Below are 18,836 nucleotides of genomic sequence, written 5' to 3'. Positions count from 1 at the left end.
TTTTATGTAATTATTTAAGTAAGTTAACTTCCACTAGAAACAGTTCATCTTATGCCTTCAAAACTGTTGCATATTCTTTAAAAACAAAGTTGCTTGTTACTTGTTCTTTGTGTTTTAGGTGCAGCTCAGTGGAAGATGATGACAACCAGAAGACATGAGCTAAGGTTTCTGTCCTATAAAGATTTAAAAAAAAAAAAAAAGAATCCTCCATTTAATTTTGTCTGATTTTTTAGTTTTCAGCATTATGATTTGGGTTTCATTAATGTTTGGTACTTAGAATAGTAGTGCTATTGTGTTCATTTGTAAAGTGATTGTTTTATCATGCTTCCTGCCTCTTCCGCCTTCTCCCTTCCCCTAAAATAAAAATAGTGGTCAAATTTAGTGATATAAAAGATTCTTGGGTCGTGAGATTCCACACGTTAACACATGGTTTTCAAAATAGTTTCCTAAGGATTACTAGGAAAACCGCAAGCAGCCAAATGCATACGGCTAGTCTTTAGCTTTAGGTGTCTTATTTCCATGGCAGATGCAAAAGAACAGAAACTGAGATTTTCAGAACACAATTCAACTCCTTTAATACTCTGTTCTCCAACTTGTCCTTTAATAACTTTGTTTTTAACAAGCATTCCAGTCATGCATGGTCTTAAAGTAGGCCAACTATTTAGAGCCATTGTCAATTTTTCTTAAGGGAAATGAAAGATGACATGCTGTAGACCTTTGATATTCCCAAATTAAGCATTCCTGGATTGATGTATTTGACAGGATCCTGTAAGCCGTCTTTATATGTACGATGTTATTAGAATTTGTCATTTTGCTGAGGCAGAAATTTGGAATTCTGCAAGACCTCTGTTAGATTGAGGTCATTTAGTGAATAATTCTTTAAAAACCTGCATTCATGTTTCAGAGTAGCTATATAGTTTTCAAATACAGTACTCTCTCATGAAGTTTTTGCCTTATTATACTTCGTGGCAAAAATGATATCAAGTGATTGTCAGACTTCAGGATTCATAAATCTTAGGCCATAGCTCTCAAAGATGTCATCGTTCTTTCTGTAGTTGGGACAATAGCTGAGATTTTAGAAAGTATATCCATTTTAGACACCGTTCTCTAGGTAGACCTTATTCTTGAAGGTTATCACAAATTAGGTTGGAGTCTTGAGGCTTTGAAGGGATGGAGCATCTTGTCATAAATTTGAAGACCATCCCAGTGTTTGTATTTGCTCCTAAATCCTTACTAAAAGCATCCTGTTTCTTTATTCCCCAGTGCCTATCTCATGCCACTCTACTTCTTTCTCTCAAAATAATTTTGTTTTAAAATAATTTTTATGTTTTGCCATTTTAAGTACCACTTTTTTCCCTAACTAAAACAAATACTCAGGACATTTTTATAATACGAAAAAACTATATAATGTTTTATGGTATGTGGTAGAGGCAGTGAAAAATAGTTCCTAGGTTTGTTCCATATCTGCATTCCTTTTACTATATTTAAACATTACCATCTTCATCATTTTGTAGCAGAACTCTAGCTGGCAATGTAGAAATAAAAGAATCACATATCTGAAAATTTAGGCCAAACAGTAAAGAATGCTCTTTTAAATGTTGGAGTTAAGAGAAAAGCCAGATATTCAAATATATCATTTCCTTCCCTTAGTTATAAAGACATCAGTAGAAATTGGCCTTCATAAAGTCTTTGTTTCCGCATAGTATTGTAGTTCAAGTATATATTCAACATGAATTTTGTCATTCTTCTCCTAGATGGAGTGTCCTCCTTATAAAAGTGTTCACTACAAATTCATCTGTTTTTCACGTGTCATTAATGTACACTAAATTGAGTTTTAAAATGTTTTCCAGTTATTTTGATACATAACATCATGGCATCTTTAATTTTTCTTTTCCTTCTATATGTAGGGTAAGGGACTGTTCTGAAGAATCTTTTCATTTAGTGATCAAGATATGGAAGCTGAAATCTGAAAATACTCAATATGTATTCTAATTGTTTGTGGTATTTGAATTGTAACTTGCATTTTAGCAGCAATGTTCCTAGTCAGCTGATTGGGAAAACAATAAAATATGCATCTTGTTACTGTATTGTGTCCTGATTTTTCCTTTGCTTGAGTTTGGTATTTTGCGTTGAGTTTGAAAGACACCATTACCTACCCTATCTTAGATCTTACCCGTTTCTTAGATCTGTTTCACTCATGTTTTCACACATGTGCTTCGAAAAGTATTCTGTGCTAAAATATGATTGGGAACTACCAGGTTAAATTAAAGTTAAATATTTACTTTAGAAGTTCTCAGAAGACATCTGATGTGCTTTGTTAATCTCAGTGAAGGGGAGGGAGAAGTGTGGTGAGAAGCTTACCACCAGACTACTTGGCAGAACCTGCAGCTTGCAGACTGCCAGTTTAGTATGACCATCCTTTCAGACAAAACGTTTTCTGAGCAATAAAGTGCAGAACACCACACCAAATGCTGTATTCCTGTTCTTACGTTCTTGTTCTTACATGTTTTCTGATTTGGTTTTCCTGGTAATGGAAGCACAATAAGCAATGAGATAACTCCCTTTTCTGTAATGATTTAAATAAATTGGTCCATTGCAGATGGGGAGGCCTGATTCTCATCTTCAGCTTACCCACTCTTTATTTTCTTCTCTTCAGGAAGCATCTTCAGCTTTTAAAAATAGTGAATGAAATACTTAACAAAGGACATTAAAATTTGTAACTACAGGTCCCTTCCCCACCAGCCCGTGGTTTTTCTCTCCACCAAATTCCTATGTATTGCCTATTTGAATGAACCAAATATTTTGCCCCCATTATTCTACAAGATGAATTTGAAATGGCTATATACTACTACTTGCCTCATTTTAGGGCTTAGTTTAAACACAGGAAAAGTTCCCAGCAACTATATTTTTACTAAATGATCATGACATGTTAAAATTATTAGTCCCTTTGCTTCATAATTGAGATTTGCAATGCTGCTAATGTAGTTTTACATAATTTAAAGCAATTTTGTACTCTAATTGAAAACGATCTGGTAGGTGTTAACAGCAGCTCCTTTTTGTTTAGGTCTAATGGCATCCTACATAAAGTAGCCTGGTTGTTTCCAATAAGAAGTTTGCCCTTATCTAGCAGTATCCACCCCCCACCCCCAACACAGTCCAAAGGACCAAAGCAATCATTTAGTGCAGGAATCAACCTCATGGAACCCCTGACAGACTGATCCTTGTGACCTCTGCCTCAAAAACACTCTCCCCAACTCTTATTTCCCATGCCCTCTCCCACTACGTTCTTATGAAAACGAGGGCTTACATCTTTGTTACTCCATACCTGCCTGGTGCCTGATGCATGCCTTGCAAGAAGTAGGGCATTAATCTATTACGAATTGTTACTCCAGTGGTAGGTGCTAAGGCGGCTCATCCCATTCAGTCCTGCACTGGTCCTGTTTTCTCTGATATACATTTTTTAAATCTGCCACTACTCAATCCACACATGATTTTATGACATGTATTCTACCTACCTTACAAATTAGGAAAGTGAACAGAGGTTAAAAAAACCTCAAGGTGTTAAGAGCTGTGAAGTGGCAGAGCCTGGGTGTGAATTCAGCAGTCTGGTATGGAGCCAGTGCTAAGTGCCACGTCATGAATAACAATCTTCAGTGATGGATCAAGTCCATCCTTTAATGAAATACTTTGAAGGGTATACACTACATGCCAGACATGCCAGGCAATGATCATTTGGGATACAAATCGTGGGGAACAAATCATGTCCCTTCCTGAAGTTTTTACAAAGAAAAATTACATCTTTATAGCCGGAAGGTGAAGGAATAAAATCCAAACAAGAGGAAGGTAGAAATGAGAATGGGTACAAAGGGCTGGTAAATAAGGTGCAGGACTCAAGAACTGTTAAGAATGAAGAGTCAAGGTAGTTCGTAGGGGAAACGAAAAATCATTGCCAATTGGAATTGAGTGAAAGTATAAGTTAATTTTTGTATTTTAATTCTGCAAAAGGGATGTTATACCACTTTGGATAATGACACAAATTGCATAGGATTTAGGTAAAATTCTGTTACATAACAAGGGATCCTGAACAGTTAAATTTACTTCCATTGCTGTGTTGATATGGTTCCAGAAAATTCTTTGAAATTAACCTAAAAAATAAGCATACTCTGACTCTTAAGAAAACTAGTTGAAACTTACTCTTTTACTAAAACTTCAGTTGCTCTCTTCAACATTTATTTGAATTGTCCTTTAATTTACCTCATCCATTCCTAAATCAAATATTCCATCTTATTTTGGGGCTGATACACAAAAACAATATTTTACTGCCTTTGTGTGGAGGGTGGAGGGATGGGAAGAGGCCTTTTTTCATTTTACTGTTGGGTAATGTTTGAAGTTTTAATTGTGTGTGGTTTTATTTTAATGTTTAAAAAAAAACTACTTTGAAATCACCATTCACTAAAACCAAAGCACACTACCCTCCGTCCCCACCCCCACCCGCCCCACCCCCAAATATCCAAACTCTGATCTATGCACATTTCATCAAGTTCTTCCTTTACAGTGTTTTTCAGTGTCATCTGCAGACCACTTGCATTAAAATTACCTGGGCCCCACTCCAAAAGATTCTGTTTCTGTAAGCCTGCAGTAGAACCCAGGAGTCTACTTCTTTGTTTCTCTGATTCTTAAGTATAGTAAGTGTCAATCAGGTAGTTTCCCTTTTCACCAGTTAATGAGTTAAGCTTTAGCTTAGAGTTTCAACTAACCAGAGTTAAGACTTCCAGCAACAAAGAGCCTTGGGGGGGAGGGGGGGTAATCCCGTTAACATGAGATTCTGGCTGCTCTGGACAGTGACCTTTTCCCATTTTTCCTTGGACATTTAAAACCTACTAGATCTGAGGGGGATAGGGGGTTGTTTCATGCCTAAACCTGTAATTAGGCCCCAAAGAAAATTGATCTTGCTTTCAAATGACAAAGGACCTGGGAAATGGAAAGTTTCTAAGGATTCATAGGAGGGTCTGCAGGATCGTGTATATTAATTTAAGAAAATAGCAACTTCTTTAGCTTTTAATGGCCAAATACCCAAAGGATAAGTCAAAATGACAGACAAAAGAGATTTGTGGAGATGGGAAGGGAGGAAAAAAAGGTAATAGAGTGGGAAAATTTAAAAAAAAAAAATCACTGAAAGAGGTAACTAACGTGTATAACAGAACACAAGAAAATTATAGCAGCAATAAGTCCATTATGCTATTTATTGGTGATGGGATTATATTGGGAATCAATCACAATGAAAAAATCTTTTGAATAGAATAGTTTACTAAGTGAAACGGAACATGCAAAAGATTGTCAAGTATGTCAGTATGAAAGCCCTTGGATTGATATATAGATACCTCAGCAGTGATTTCCACAAGTTCTATTCCATATATCACTGTGTGTGTGTGTGTGTGTGTGTGTGTGTGTGTGTGTGTGTGTGTGTTGAATACCTGCATCTCGGAATGATGAACCATATTTTAGCTGGGCTTCCTGGATATACATTTGCTCACATTCAGATGTATGAAAAAAGTTATTTTTGCTCAATGAGTGGGCACTTATCCTTGGCTATAAATGAAGGCGATAAACAGTTTAGCTTCTGAATGTAGAATGGTCTGATCAATAGTATGTTTTTTTGGTAAAATCTCTTTTTTGTCATTGATCCTTTAGTTTCCTCCCTCAGATTTTCAGGAAAAGTCAGAGGTATGGGTGAAACTGGTATTGGAGACTTGGGTGGCAGGCAATATCTTGTTGAGACCACTTTAACCAGTGATTGAGTTGTTTGGGCAGTAGTAGGCTTGGTTGAGAGTTCTTGGCATGGATTTAAAATGGAGCTTTTGGGGTTCTTAAAATCATCATAAGATGCCATCAGTTGTTTTGTTGTGGATGAACTTTTCAGAGATGGTGGTCTAGAATTCCATTTATATTTGTCAGCATTGCTCCAAATCCATTTTGAAGCATTTTGTTCAAGCTTGCAAGAACCAGAACTGTTTTTCCTTTTTTCTCTACTTTTATCTATACAAGTTGTCTGAAGACTCACAGAGTCAGAAAATTTTGGCTGTCTCATTTTTGGTATAGTTTTGGAGGAAGAGGGTCGATCGGTTACCGCTGGAGTACAGAAGGTACTTTGTAGTCTTGGCCTCTCTTTTTGTATAGTCATATGCTGCAAGCGTTCCATTTCCAGTAAACGAGTTATCAAATGTTCAATACAGCTTTCTAGAGAGTCCACTGTTGATTTCCAATTTTCAGATTTTGAGAGGGCTAATTTGTGCAAGTCCAGAGTATTGAAAGGAGGAGGGAGAAAATCAGGATACAGAAATACTTCACTTGGTTCCTCCGTGAAAGATTCTTCAACATTTTCTATTGTTTCTGGCTTTAAGTTCAGGTCCATCTTTTTAAAATAGCTGAGTAAAGTATCATTTGTATTTTCATCTTCTGATAAATCACTTTCATCTGTTAAATTTTCTTCTACACTGATGTTTCCATATTTCAAATTCCAGTTTGGAGCAGATAAAGTTTCACCATTACTATTTTCTGTAGTTGAACATAAATTAATATACGGCTCGTTTCTGTCCTTAAAAAAATCTCCATCAGCATAGGGCCAGCAGAGACCTAATGGTGTCTGCAGTCCAGAGTAAGAACCAACTTGTTTATCAACTGAAGCACTTGTTAGTGAGTGGTTCAGAGTGAAGAGCCTTATGGGATTATTGGTTACATTAAAGCCAGTTTCCATTGAAGGTTTTTTGAAATCCCTTAAAAAATGATTTAATTAATGAATGGCTTGTTGACTAGAATTAAAATGCTATTAAAATGATAATGAATAAGTAAACTTTATCAAAGACTGGTTAATGTTTAGTTCCTAATGGCATATGTGTATCTATCTATCTGTAATAGAAATATATTAATTTCCAAATATGCTATAATTGTACACTTTTTTTAAAACTATTGATTAAAATATTAACTGGACATCTCTTTGTGCATGCACAGGTAATGAGATCATTATAACTACATATGGCTAACTCTGGCTATGAATGGCCACTAGGTTAAAAGTGGCTAATTATATCTATTTGCTTATGAATATATTGTAGATGCAATTATGATGTCTGAAAAGGAGGCTATCTAACTCAAATTGAAATTATAGTGAAATGTTTATTGGCCCAGAATTAGATACAAGGAAATTCTTAAAGAACATAGTTAGGTTACTTAATAAAAGCTTCTACTTTAGCCATTGTGGTTTTTTAAAATTATTCTAACAAAAAAGGAAGCAAAACAATGTCTATCAAACCAAAATTACCCCAGATATAGTCCATAGTAATTTTCATCTGATGGTACTCTTTTATTTTAGGAATAATACGTCTAGGTGTTATATTAAAATGAAAACTGCAAAAAGGCCAGGCCATAGAATACTGAGTTTATAGTTAGTTTTTTTTTTTAAGCTTACTAGAAATACTGACATTGAAAACTTTGGGGCCAGACCAGTGGCTCAGGTGGTTGGAGCGCCTTGCTCAAAGATTGTGAACAGCAGCTCTCCCTGGAGCTGGGCTGCTGATTGAGCAGAGTGCAAGGCTCGTAACACCAGTCTGGGCCAGGGAGCTGTGTCCTACACAACTAGACTGAGAAACAATAACTTGAACCGGGGGAGGGGGACAGAAGAAGGGGGGAAAAAAAAGAAAACTTTGATCCATTAATTGACAAATATGTATAATCTCACTATCGTCTTTTAAAGCCAGTTTATATTAAAGACAGCAAAGTAATCTTTAAAGATTTTGAAAAATACTTTCACTTCTACAGAAAATAGTAAAATTTATTCATTTAGCTAAAAACTAGGTATACTGACTTGCCTGTCAAAAACTACAGGAAAATTACTTTAAATCTACAATTGCTAATAAACACAATCCATGCGGTATAGTAAAAAGATCATGGAATCTGGAGGCAGGAGAAATGAAAATACCTACTTTGTAGATGGTCTAAGAAGCAAGACGATTATATAAACGTACTTTGCAAAATGTTAAACACTAAATGAAAATCATTACTTTTATTCTTTTTACTTGTTGATGGTATATCGAGGAGAACAATCTCAGTAATACAATATTTCATTGATACCAATCTTCCAACTCATAATATTATTAGGCCTCCCCAGTATTAACAGCGAATGCGTATCACACACATTATTCTGTTTAGTTCTGACAACAACCCCATGACATAGGCACATTTAACTGTCTACCTTTTATGGATAAGGAAACTGAGGCAAGGCTGGTTAAGGTAATACATCTAGTAAGTGGTGGAACTGGGACTTAAACCTAGGTGGTGGGATCCCAGGTCTGTGATCGTAAACTGCATTCTGACCCATAAAGTGCTTGCTCTTCTGTCAGTATAATAGAATTCAATTTGATCACATTTCATTTGATCTTTTACCTTGAAATCCCTGTTTCCAGCTGAGTTCTTTCTAGTAAAAGTAGCCTTTCCTATCCCCATCAGTTCCAACATTCCCTTAGGCCATTAGGACAATCCCTTTAGCACTTCTTGGTTTTGCCCCTCAGATTTTAGCATTAGGTAGGACTTTATCCTAAGCCTCACAGAGGTAAAACCCTCTGACTAGGAGCTAGCTACTATATTGTCAAAACTGGGTACAAAAGAGGAACAGAACTCAAGTTCTCCACTAAACAACATACTGTATGTAAAAGTGACACATAATATAGTGTTCAATAAATGTTCATTTCCAAATAATCGTAACCTGTACTTTTAAGAAGCATTATAGCTGATTCTAATGCACACTAAAGTTTAAGAACCAAAAACTAAGAATTCAAATCCAAGTAAGGTCTGAGACGCAATACCCTACAGTGCTTATGAGCGAGAACCAAGTTATTTGTACATTCTGGTTCCACCATTCATTAATTGGATAGCTTTGGGCAAGACACTTAGCTTGTTACCCTGCCTCAATATCCTCATATGTAAAACAGGGATGATGGTAACAGTACCTACCTTATAGGATTGTTGTGAGGGTTAAAAGTGTTAGTACACATAAGGAATTCAAATTGTTTCTGGCACATGGAAAAGTATTACTTTCCTCTTACAATTCCTTTTTTCTTCAATGAGAAGTCCAAACTCTATCCATCTAAACCCTCATTGTAATAGCCCAGTAAACTTTCAGTTACCCATATACTGATTATCTCTGTGGTGTCTGCCAGCTACTTCCCATTTTAGGGTATTATTTGCACATAATACTTTTTTCTTTTGGTTGTTTTTGTCCTAGTATTTCAGATGAGTAGTCAACTCCTCGGTATTTAAATTTATTTCACTAATTTAGAGGCTTACAAAATATCCTCTCACCTGGTCTCCATGGTACTTCCTTCATTAAGAGGATAACTCCAGAAGTGAAATATCTCTTGTTTACTATTCTGATAACAGAAAAGCCATGGACAACATTTTAGTAACTGCATGCATTTTTTAAAAATAATACTTTAGGAAAGGAATATGATGAATAAAATTTCACCTGTGTTCTTTTGTGAGCACGCTCTGACAAATTAAGTTCTAGCATCAGTTTCTCTACTGGAATTTCCAAATGGTTCTAGAAAGCACAGAAGACTTTTAAACACAATATATCTCTGCTCCCTACTCATGTTCTAAGACTGTATAGTTCTTATAACCAAGGAATATATAGTTCCAACCAAAAAATCTATAGTAAAATCCTACAATACTTCCTGACATACATACAGACATAACTTGTTTTTACTGATTTCAGTAGGAATTAGTATCATCTTATAAATACCAACTAAACAGTGTTAACTAATGAGCTTTGAATATCATTAAGATTGTCTGTTTCACTAACAGTTAAGTGTTTTACAGTTAAGTGTTTTACATTTTGATTGAAAAAAGTAAACGAAAGATTAATTTTCTCACTTCTTCAAAACACAATATTAACCATTCCAACTGCTTCAAGAGATCTTAAAGGCTGAGAACTATTTCTCTTTCGGCAATGACTAGAAAACACTATATTCACTACAAAGTTAATTTCCTTTTATATTAATTTAATGACCAATTTGCAGCCCTGTAAAACACTAAAGGCTTTGACTTGATTGAAGAACCCTACAGAAATAAAATTTAAAGTTTAACTATGAGGAAAGAAATTTTTTTAAAGAACACATATATAATTTTAAAATAATGTGTTTTGTGAATTATTTAAAACCAAACATTTATCCTTACCTTGTTAATTTTGCCTGAAAGAATGTACATGGAAAAAAATGACAATTAATAGTTACATAAACTGGTTATACTAAAAATAAACCCCCTTTAATATGAGTGGTTATTCATATACAAATATGAATATAAATTTTCCTATATTTATAAATATAAGTATAAATATACACATCTAGAATTTCTTACCACCTGCTGCATTATCCTTTCCAGGTGGGAGGTTTTTATTTTCAGGAACAGGTACTTCTGAGTCCAAATTCCAGTGAGGTAAGTTCTAAAAGAATATTTCTTTTAAGATAAAGTTAATGTTAAGAACATTTTAAAAGCTCAGGTACATAATTTTACATGTCCTTTGGGTAGAATGTGACAAAAGGCACAAAGCTTCATGACCCCCCTCTCCCTCTTATAAGGTTATTACCAGCATATTTGAGGAGCATGCAACGTTCTCTTATCAAACTATTATCAGCTTCATAACACTTATTAGTCAGGAAATGGAAAAGCATTTACAATAATTTATGGTTCCATTCTCATTTTGTTAAAAATAATGGCACACAGGTTTTAAAAATTGAGTTAAAAATATAATAAAATGTCCAGTGCAGTGTGTCCCTGGTACACAATGGCATATTCACCAAATTTTCTGTATCTGAGTACCAGATCTGAAAGCCTATAAAATCTTTCCATCAACCAAAGGAAATTCTCTAATCCTCACATTACACTCAACACTGAGCGGCCCACTACTCATTCTGAACTCCAGATGTTGAGAAACACTCAGGAAATACTCAAAAGAAAACCAAAAATTGAATAGGGAAAGGTACTAATATGTATTGAATATTTATGTTCCAGACATTGTGCTGAGTGCAATGGGGACAAAAATGTGGGGTGTGTGTAAGGAAAGATTGCAATAATTTATTCTGGAAAAGGAAAAGTGAAGACATGATTGGTTTATTATTTTAAAAAGGAATTTTTTTTGGAAAGAACTCAGTTGTTTTCCATCTCAAATGAGAAAATCCTTTGTAAGTTCAACTCTAAGCAAAATACAAATAGAATGTTAGGTAGTATTAGGTATCTCCACACTAAGTAAGAATAGGGAGGAATAAGCTTGTATACAGTATGAGGATTTAACTGATCCACAAAGAAGTTATCTCCTGATGGGAAGGATAATTGAACCTTGGGAGGTAGGCTACAGATTCTTTTTCTTGAGATTTTTGAAAGATAAAATTAATACATTATTATCTGCTCTCTGAAATACTATGTTTTGGGTCTAGTCTCTACGTGAGAATTACCTGGGGAGCTTTTTAAAAATAATAGTTGAAAAAATACTACAGATTCTGATTCAATAGGATGAGGGTATGGTCCAGTTATTTGTATTTTTAAAACCTCCCTTACAGATTCTCAAGCTTCTCTCAGCTATGTATGTAATCCTTGTACACTAATGTACGAATAACATGTGAGGGAATTAACATGGTAAAGGGCAGCTGATGAACTGTGCTGTTGAGATTACACAATAAAATTAATATAATTAAATTTGTCAATTGGTAAGGAAGGTTTCAACCACACATGAAGCCAGCTAGATTGCAATTCCTTACAGGTGAGGAATTGGTTTTACTTTTTGATAGTCCACCTGTATTACCAATATTTTTCACAAAATATGTGTGAGAAAATAAAACAAAATCTAATTATAATTGGTGTTCAGTTTTGGAGAGAACTGGTTAACTTTTCCTTTGTTAAAAGAAATTTCAAATTTTCCATTTGATATTCCAAATGTGCCAGAGGAAAATTCAGGACAAACTGCTCACAAAGAGACAGTCTCAAGTGATTCAGCAGTAAGATTCAATGGGAGTTAGGTCTTAACAATGGGAGCTGCTGCCCAAACACTCACATTCAATAGCATGTGCCATACCTCATGAGAGATGTTCGACATACTCAGGTTGGTGTCACAGTTCTCACCATTTCTTCTCCCCATTTTGCTCCTCTGTTTCCTTAAAATCCTATACAGTTTGTGGGACAGGCACATTTATGGGTAAGATACAACGCTGATTTAAAGAAAAGACGAACTTTGGCTCCCCATCTAAAGGAGGTTAAGAAAATACTTAGAAAGCAGGAGAAAGGGACTATGAGTGCAGGGTAGGGATAACAATATAAAATCAACGAGACACAAGAGGCAAGCCAAACCAAAAATAGGGGGTGGGGGAACACAGACAAAAGCAAATTGGAAGATCTAACTGACAGAAGATAAGGAAATTAAGGTCTGTGATAAGAAAGATATTATCAGATAGGAAGATAAAATACAAATAGGAAAAAATATGGTGAATTATCTGGGACTTATAAAACTGGGCCATGAACCCTGCTTTTAATCATTGAAAACAGTTGCTCCGCTTGAAAACGGGATTAACCTTACATACAGGTTGAGCAAGCACTGCATGCATGTTTCAGAGACACTAAAACAGCGCACAGCCCCAAACACTATTTTCCACACCAAACTACAGCATTATGGTATTCAAGCCCACTATTGTTTAAGACAGAGGTATTAGAGAACTGTAAGATAACAAGTAAAGCAATCATGGCTATCTGGAAAGACTCACAAATTAAAGCCACTGCAGTAATCAGTGTATTTGCCAACAGTTTACCCTTTATTGTCCCCTAGAGGGAAAGGTGTATCCTGAAGAAATAGAAAATACAGTACAGGAAAGTTTTGAATCAGTAAGAATGGATCCACCGGCCCTATGCCAGGCACTGGGATGGAAGAATGAAGGAGGAAGGAGGTTACTGAGTAGGTGGTACTGCCTGGGGCCACCCAGGTGTGTGCCAGGAAGGAGGGCATCCGGTGCCTTGAAAGGCCACCAGGAGGAGGGCCCACAGACAAGGAAGGATGCCTTTGTGACTGGGAGTCTGGGGAACGAGCGTTAGGGCAAGAGGTCGGGGAGGTGGGTGCCCGGAAGGAGGTGCAAGTGAGAGATGCAAAGCCCACGCGTGAGGGGGCCCTCTCCCTCCCCTGGCTGTGGGCCGCTCAGTGGGGAGTTCGGGGCAAGGGGACAGCTGGTGGGGCCTCACGGGGGCGCTCTGGGCTCCAGCCTCTTACCCCACGGCCCCGCGGGCCCACGTGTTGTCTCCGGCGTGGTCTCCCAGGGCGCTGTGGCCCCGAGGCCCGGGCCCCTCCGCTTGCGGGGCGAACGGCTGGACGGGCGCGCCTGCCGACTCGGCCTTCCTGCAGCGGGAGGACAGGGAGGGTAGCCTGCGGCGGCGGGCCGCGAGCGCGCCCCCCTGGGCGGTGGACGGCCTGCGAGGCCCGTGGGTTGGCCCCGGGACGGGCGAGAGCAGCCTGAGCTGGGGCTGCGGCTCCGCGGGCTTCCCCAGCGGCCGGGTGGCTAAGCAACTACCATCGAGCCGGGGCGCCCACGACGGCCCCCCGTTCCATAGGGTCCACTGGAGTTCCGGGGCCGTGGGGTCGTCGTCGGCCGCCCAGGCCCGGAGTCTCTTGGGAGTCACCAGGCCGCCAGGTCCCTGGGACTGGCGACGCCACTCGGAGAGGGCGCCGGGCCTCGGCTCCTGCCCCTGAGCCCCTCTGGGCCTCCTCAGGGGCAGCCCAGCCCCCTGGGCCATGGCGGTGGGCGGCCGCCTCGGGCCTCCGCAGCGGCTGGGGTCACGGCCTCGGCGCCCCCACCGCCCCACACCGAAGCCGGGCCTTCCTGCGCCTTGACCCTGACCCCGAGGGCCGGGCTGAGGAGCCCCGCGTGGCAGCCAGGGTGCCCCTGGCACCCGCCAGCCTCCATCCCATAGCTTGTTCACATAAAGCCAGGAGCTCTGCTCTGTACTAAGCCAGACAAAACTAAATCTATGTACATGCATGGATATATGTAAAGCTTTAGCCATGCTTATAATATGTAATCTAGTAAATACTTAAAATGAAAGAAGGAAGGTTTCCCTGCTGAGAGCAAGCCCACCTCCGGCCTGTTCCAGGTCACTCAGTAGTATCACAGCAGGAAGAACAAAAGTTGATTTTTTTCTGTCTAGGATACATTTAGATCCTGGGAGGCCAATTTTGCCCCCCAAATTCATATCACTTATTTCAGTTCCATGAAATAAGTGTGTGGAGTGGGGGGCAAAAAAGAATACATGTATATATACACATATAGTAGCATATAGTTATATATGAATTGTTATATATACATATATAATGAAGTAAATATGTAAGTAAATACTAAAAATGTTTGCTAGATGTGTTCTTTATAATAAAGCACTGACATTTGAAGAAGAAATTTTTGCAATCCTTTGCTGATGAATTCTATTGAATTCTTTTGGGTTGAACACTAAGTTCTAGATTCAACCCCCAAAATGTTTTGTTAAGCAACTAAATGCACTGGTTCTTAACATTTGGGGGGAAGGGAATCCCATGCTCCTTGGAGAATCTTCCCAGAAAAAACGCACATACAGTGTACATCAGATGTTGAACACAATTTCAAGGGTTTCTCAAATATTTGCTCTCCTATCTCCACCCCCAGCTCAGAGGTGTCTGTCTTCCTCTGCATTTCCATTTTCCTCTCAGAAAGGTCTTCCCTAACTTCACTTTTTAAAAGCTCTTTCCATCCATATTACTCTATTTCATAACACCCTATTTTTATTTCTTCTCTATACTCTTTACAATCTTGTTTGTTCGCTGTTTTCGTTTTTTATTGTCTGTCTCTTCCCAGTAGAATATAACACTTTATGAGGGCAGGGGCCTTGCCTGTCCAGTTCATTGCTGAGCCCTCATTACTTTAAACTGTGTTGGGCGCAAAGTAGGAGCACAATAAGTAGAGGTTAATGGTGATAAGATTAGCCTAGGCTTCTTTGGACTTCTCCCTTTTAAGTACTCTCCTCCTTCAGACTTTTCCATACTGCTAATCTAAATCACAGATCTGTTCAAATGCCCTCCTACGCCTAAAGAATAAAGTCCAAATTCTGTAACCAGGTTTCAAGTGTCTGCTCATCACCTTTCCACTGCCTACAACATGCAAAACATGTCAAGACATTTGCAATTTTTCTAAATATCCTCTCTCTTCCACGACATGCATTATGTTTACTTTGTCTGTAATAGCTCCTTTTTTTTTTTTAATCTCCTCCCTTCTTTTATCTGCCTAAATTTAGTCCTATTTATATAGCACTAGCTCACAAACCATTTTCCTTGATCCCTTGGTAAAAATAAATTGCTACCTCCTTCAAGATCCGTATTTTGGGTTATATTATAATGATTTGTTCAGAGTTCCTTACTCACTGTTACATTATAGCTATCAGTTTACAATATCTCATTCATTTTCTTTTCAATGCCTCGAAGGCAAGACCTGGCCTTATTCGGTCTAGCAGAGTGCTGGCATATACTAGGCACTCAATAAACATTATAACTAATTTACTCCAAAATAACATTTGCTAGAGAGTATGGTGTGGTTACTATGTGCCAGGCATAATGTTGAACACTTTATTCAGATTAACCAATTTAACACTCTACAACACAATGATGTTGCTACTACTAGTTATTCCTATTTTATAAGTGAGTAAACTAAGCCTTAAATATGTGAAATAACTTTCCCCAACTTACAATTACTTGAAAAATAGTGACTTGGGTAAATAATAGGATCCATGTATTTCCAGCTAGCACTTTCTACAAATTTATCTAGCTGAGATTTTTCTTTTTATGTTCTCTGCATAGGACACAAGAATTGTGTGTATGTGTGAGTATGCATGTGTGCATTTCACATGTCTAGCTTACGCACCTCCCATCTTTCTTGCTTTATGTTTCTGCTTTTTCCTTTTGTTTCAGAATTCAAGCTGATGCCTGATGCCTTAAAGTCCCTCTGAGATTTGTCATCCATTAATGCAGGCTTTAAGATTTTTTTCCTTGACAGGCATATTCCTAAAACCTTCCTTTCCTTTTATCATCTCCACTTGACTCCTCTTCTCTTCCCTGGAGACTTTTTGAACACTTGACATCAGCCTCAAAATCACGTGTGCTCCCCCTCCTACTTGTTGAATTGATGAGGTTTTTAGTATTACAGGTTTAAAACTATACTGACAGGACAGTCCCTGTAGAGTGTTTACAGGGGAGCACCCATTCTAAATTCTAAGTGGTGAGGACACAAGGCTGCGAGAGAGCTAAATGTGAAATGTGGTAGTGTGAATAGAAGGGAAACAACTGAATGATGCACTCTCCAAACCCTTGAGTCTGGCTGGGCTCTAGTCCAGCCTTCAGAGTGAGGGGATTTGTTGGACAGTGGGCTGTTTTGCATAGTAGGTCTGGTCCAGCTTTATCGTCAGTCCTTGCCCCAAAAGAACACACCTTTCTTCTAGACCATGCCAAGGCCACTCTGGATTCAATTTTTAGTGGCAGCCTCAGGATGCCCTTACTTTAAACCCATACCTCTTTAGCTAATCCAGTGGAGTAGGGTAACATATTTGTTCTCCGTCTCATGGCATTTAACAAGCTCCTCTTGCATTAATTACAGCGAAGGTGGTCTGAACTGGTGGGAAAGGAGAGCCTTAAGCCAGTCACTTAGTAGGAAAGTATGCCTTGCTGCCCACCTCCGTTTCTCCTACTATGACAAACAAAGGTGATCATATCGACCTCAAGCTAACTATTTTGGAAAGCTCTTTGATATACTTTCTTTTTCCATAGTACAGAGTTGTGCAAAGAAATGTCTGTAACAGCAGTGTTCAGTTTCTATTTACTCTGGAGGGAAAAGGTTTCTGTTTCAGTCTACCTCTTTCAATACCTCTGACGTTTTTACACTTACCCCTGCTTTTGCCTTCAATTCCCTTCATTTTTCCCTACATTATTGCCGAGGTCATGGCTGGTCCTGTACTGCAATAGAATCTTGATTAGTGTAATTACATAAATATTTTTAGAAAGTCAGAACAATAGTTTCCAATTAATAATATGCATTTTTGTTTTCAAATAGATGCCAAGTTAGTGGAGAACATTTCAATTCAATTATGAGCAATTTGTATTTAGTGTCTGGTTTAGCTAACTACTCTTTTATTGCCTTTTCCAGCTTCTGCTTTGTCTTTTAGTCATAGACAATGATATTTGTCCCTGATTTAGAACTCCGCTTCTATGAACATTTACCTTAAAAAGACTGTCTTGTGTTTGTAAAATTCCTTTTTAAGAAATACATGTGAAAATATTTTGTTAGACATTGTGTTTTTGTTTTAAAAATTAACCTTTAACACTTTATTATCCTATTTGGGAGGCCACCATTTTGTTACAGAAATGTAAGAAATCTTGTTGAAAATCTATTTATTCCTAGAATGAATTTGATAATGATGAATAGGAATATATTTCCAAAAGTAAGATAAACACATACATCAGTAAGTTTTACATCTGCATACGTTGCAGCTAGTACTTTTGAATAAATTCTCAGTCACATTTGCACCTTTATTTAGATTTTTTTGCGAGACTTGAATTCTGCAGCTTGAATTACTTAAAAAGTATTCCTATCCTTCAGATGCCCATACTCTGTAGCTGCATTTTCTTAGCCTTATGTCACGAATTCACTTTGAATTTGGGATTAAGTTCAGGATCAGAACTTACTTTCTGGTGCTAGGAAAGCCATAGCTTGGGTCCTCTTTCTGGTAGTCGGGACCCTCCCACCTCATTCGCTTTGAATGGAACAGTCTCTTCAGAACGCTTTCTTTAAGAAACTTGGAGATGATCTTTTCTCTTTGAACATTACTGAATACTTTGCCTTCTGGAAAACAGCTGATCTTGTCACAGCCACCATGGCAGAGGGCAAGAGGAAGGTGTTCGGGAGACACAGCAGCCCTCTTTGGAACAAAACAGGGAATTGCCATTCACCTAAAAGTCATGAATAAGATCAGCCTAACTAGAAAAACAACCCAGAATCCTGCAGCTGCTATGCTGAGAAACCAGTTTAGTTAACAATATACTGCTAGGACTTAAGCGGTGCTGCTGGCCTTTCATAGCAACTCAAGTCACAATAAGAAAAGAAGTGCTGGCTTAGGAGGAGTCTTTCTCATCTTTTCTTGTGAGAAAATAACATATTACAAATGTGGTTGAGAGAAGGTAAATACGAAGGTCTAAGAATTAAGTTCACAAACTCATCCTAGAAAAAATGCTACATGCCTCATTGTTGAGTATCACTATGGTCACTTTCGAAGTACTCGCCTTGGGAAACTATGCACTGTCGCCAATGCCTAGTCCACCCTTCAAAGCAATTTTGGAACTCTTTTTCTGGAATGGCCATCAGAGCTGTCATTGTATTACTCTTGATGTCCTGAATGTCATCAAAATGTCTTCCTTTCAATATTTCCTTTATCTTCAGGTAAAGAAAGAACTCATTGGGGGCCAGATCAGGTGAGTAGGGAGGGAGTTCCAATACAGTTATTTGTTTACTGGCTAAAAACTCCCTCACAGACAGTGCCCTGTGAGCTGGTGCATTGTCGTGATGCAAGAGCCATGAATTGTTGGCGAAACGTTCAGGCAGTCTAACTTTTTCACGCAGCCTTTTCAGCATCTCCAAATAGTAAACTTGGTTACCTGTTTGTCCAATTGGTACAAATTCATAATGAATAATTCCTCTGATATCAAAAAAAAGATTAGCAGTGCCAGACCCGTGGCTCATGCAGTTGGA

General features: G+C 38.1%; 1 protein-coding gene across 1 annotated transcript; it reads right to left on the bottom strand.

The window, feature by feature from the left end:
• Window positions 1–5,277: 5,277 nt before the first annotated feature.
• FAM217A (family with sequence similarity 217 member A) lies at window positions 5,278–13,226 on the bottom strand. The gene is made up of 6 exons (XM_019752355.3): window positions 12,116–13,226; window positions 10,405–10,489; window positions 10,225–10,238; window positions 9,515–9,589; window positions 9,352–9,419; window positions 5,278–6,773 (listed from the first exon to the last, which is right to left on the bottom strand). The coding sequence occupies exons 1-6, from the start codon at window positions 12,227–12,229 to the stop codon at window positions 5,555–5,557; spliced, it is 1,575 nt and encodes a 524-aa protein (XP_019607914.3). The 5' UTR covers window positions 12,230–13,226; the 3' UTR covers window positions 5,278–5,554.
• Between the last annotated feature and the right edge of the window lie 5,610 nt (window positions 13,227–18,836).

Source organism: Rhinolophus sinicus, chromosome 14 (assembly GCF_057876585.1).
Source record: "Rhinolophus sinicus isolate RSI-liver-muscle chromosome 14, RSI-T2T, whole genome shotgun sequence".
NCBI classification, from domain to species: domain Eukaryota; kingdom Metazoa; phylum Chordata; class Mammalia; order Chiroptera; family Rhinolophidae; genus Rhinolophus; species Rhinolophus sinicus.
The sequence above is the reverse complement of the archived record's forward strand: the minus strand, read 5'-3'. Positions and strand labels throughout refer to the sequence as shown.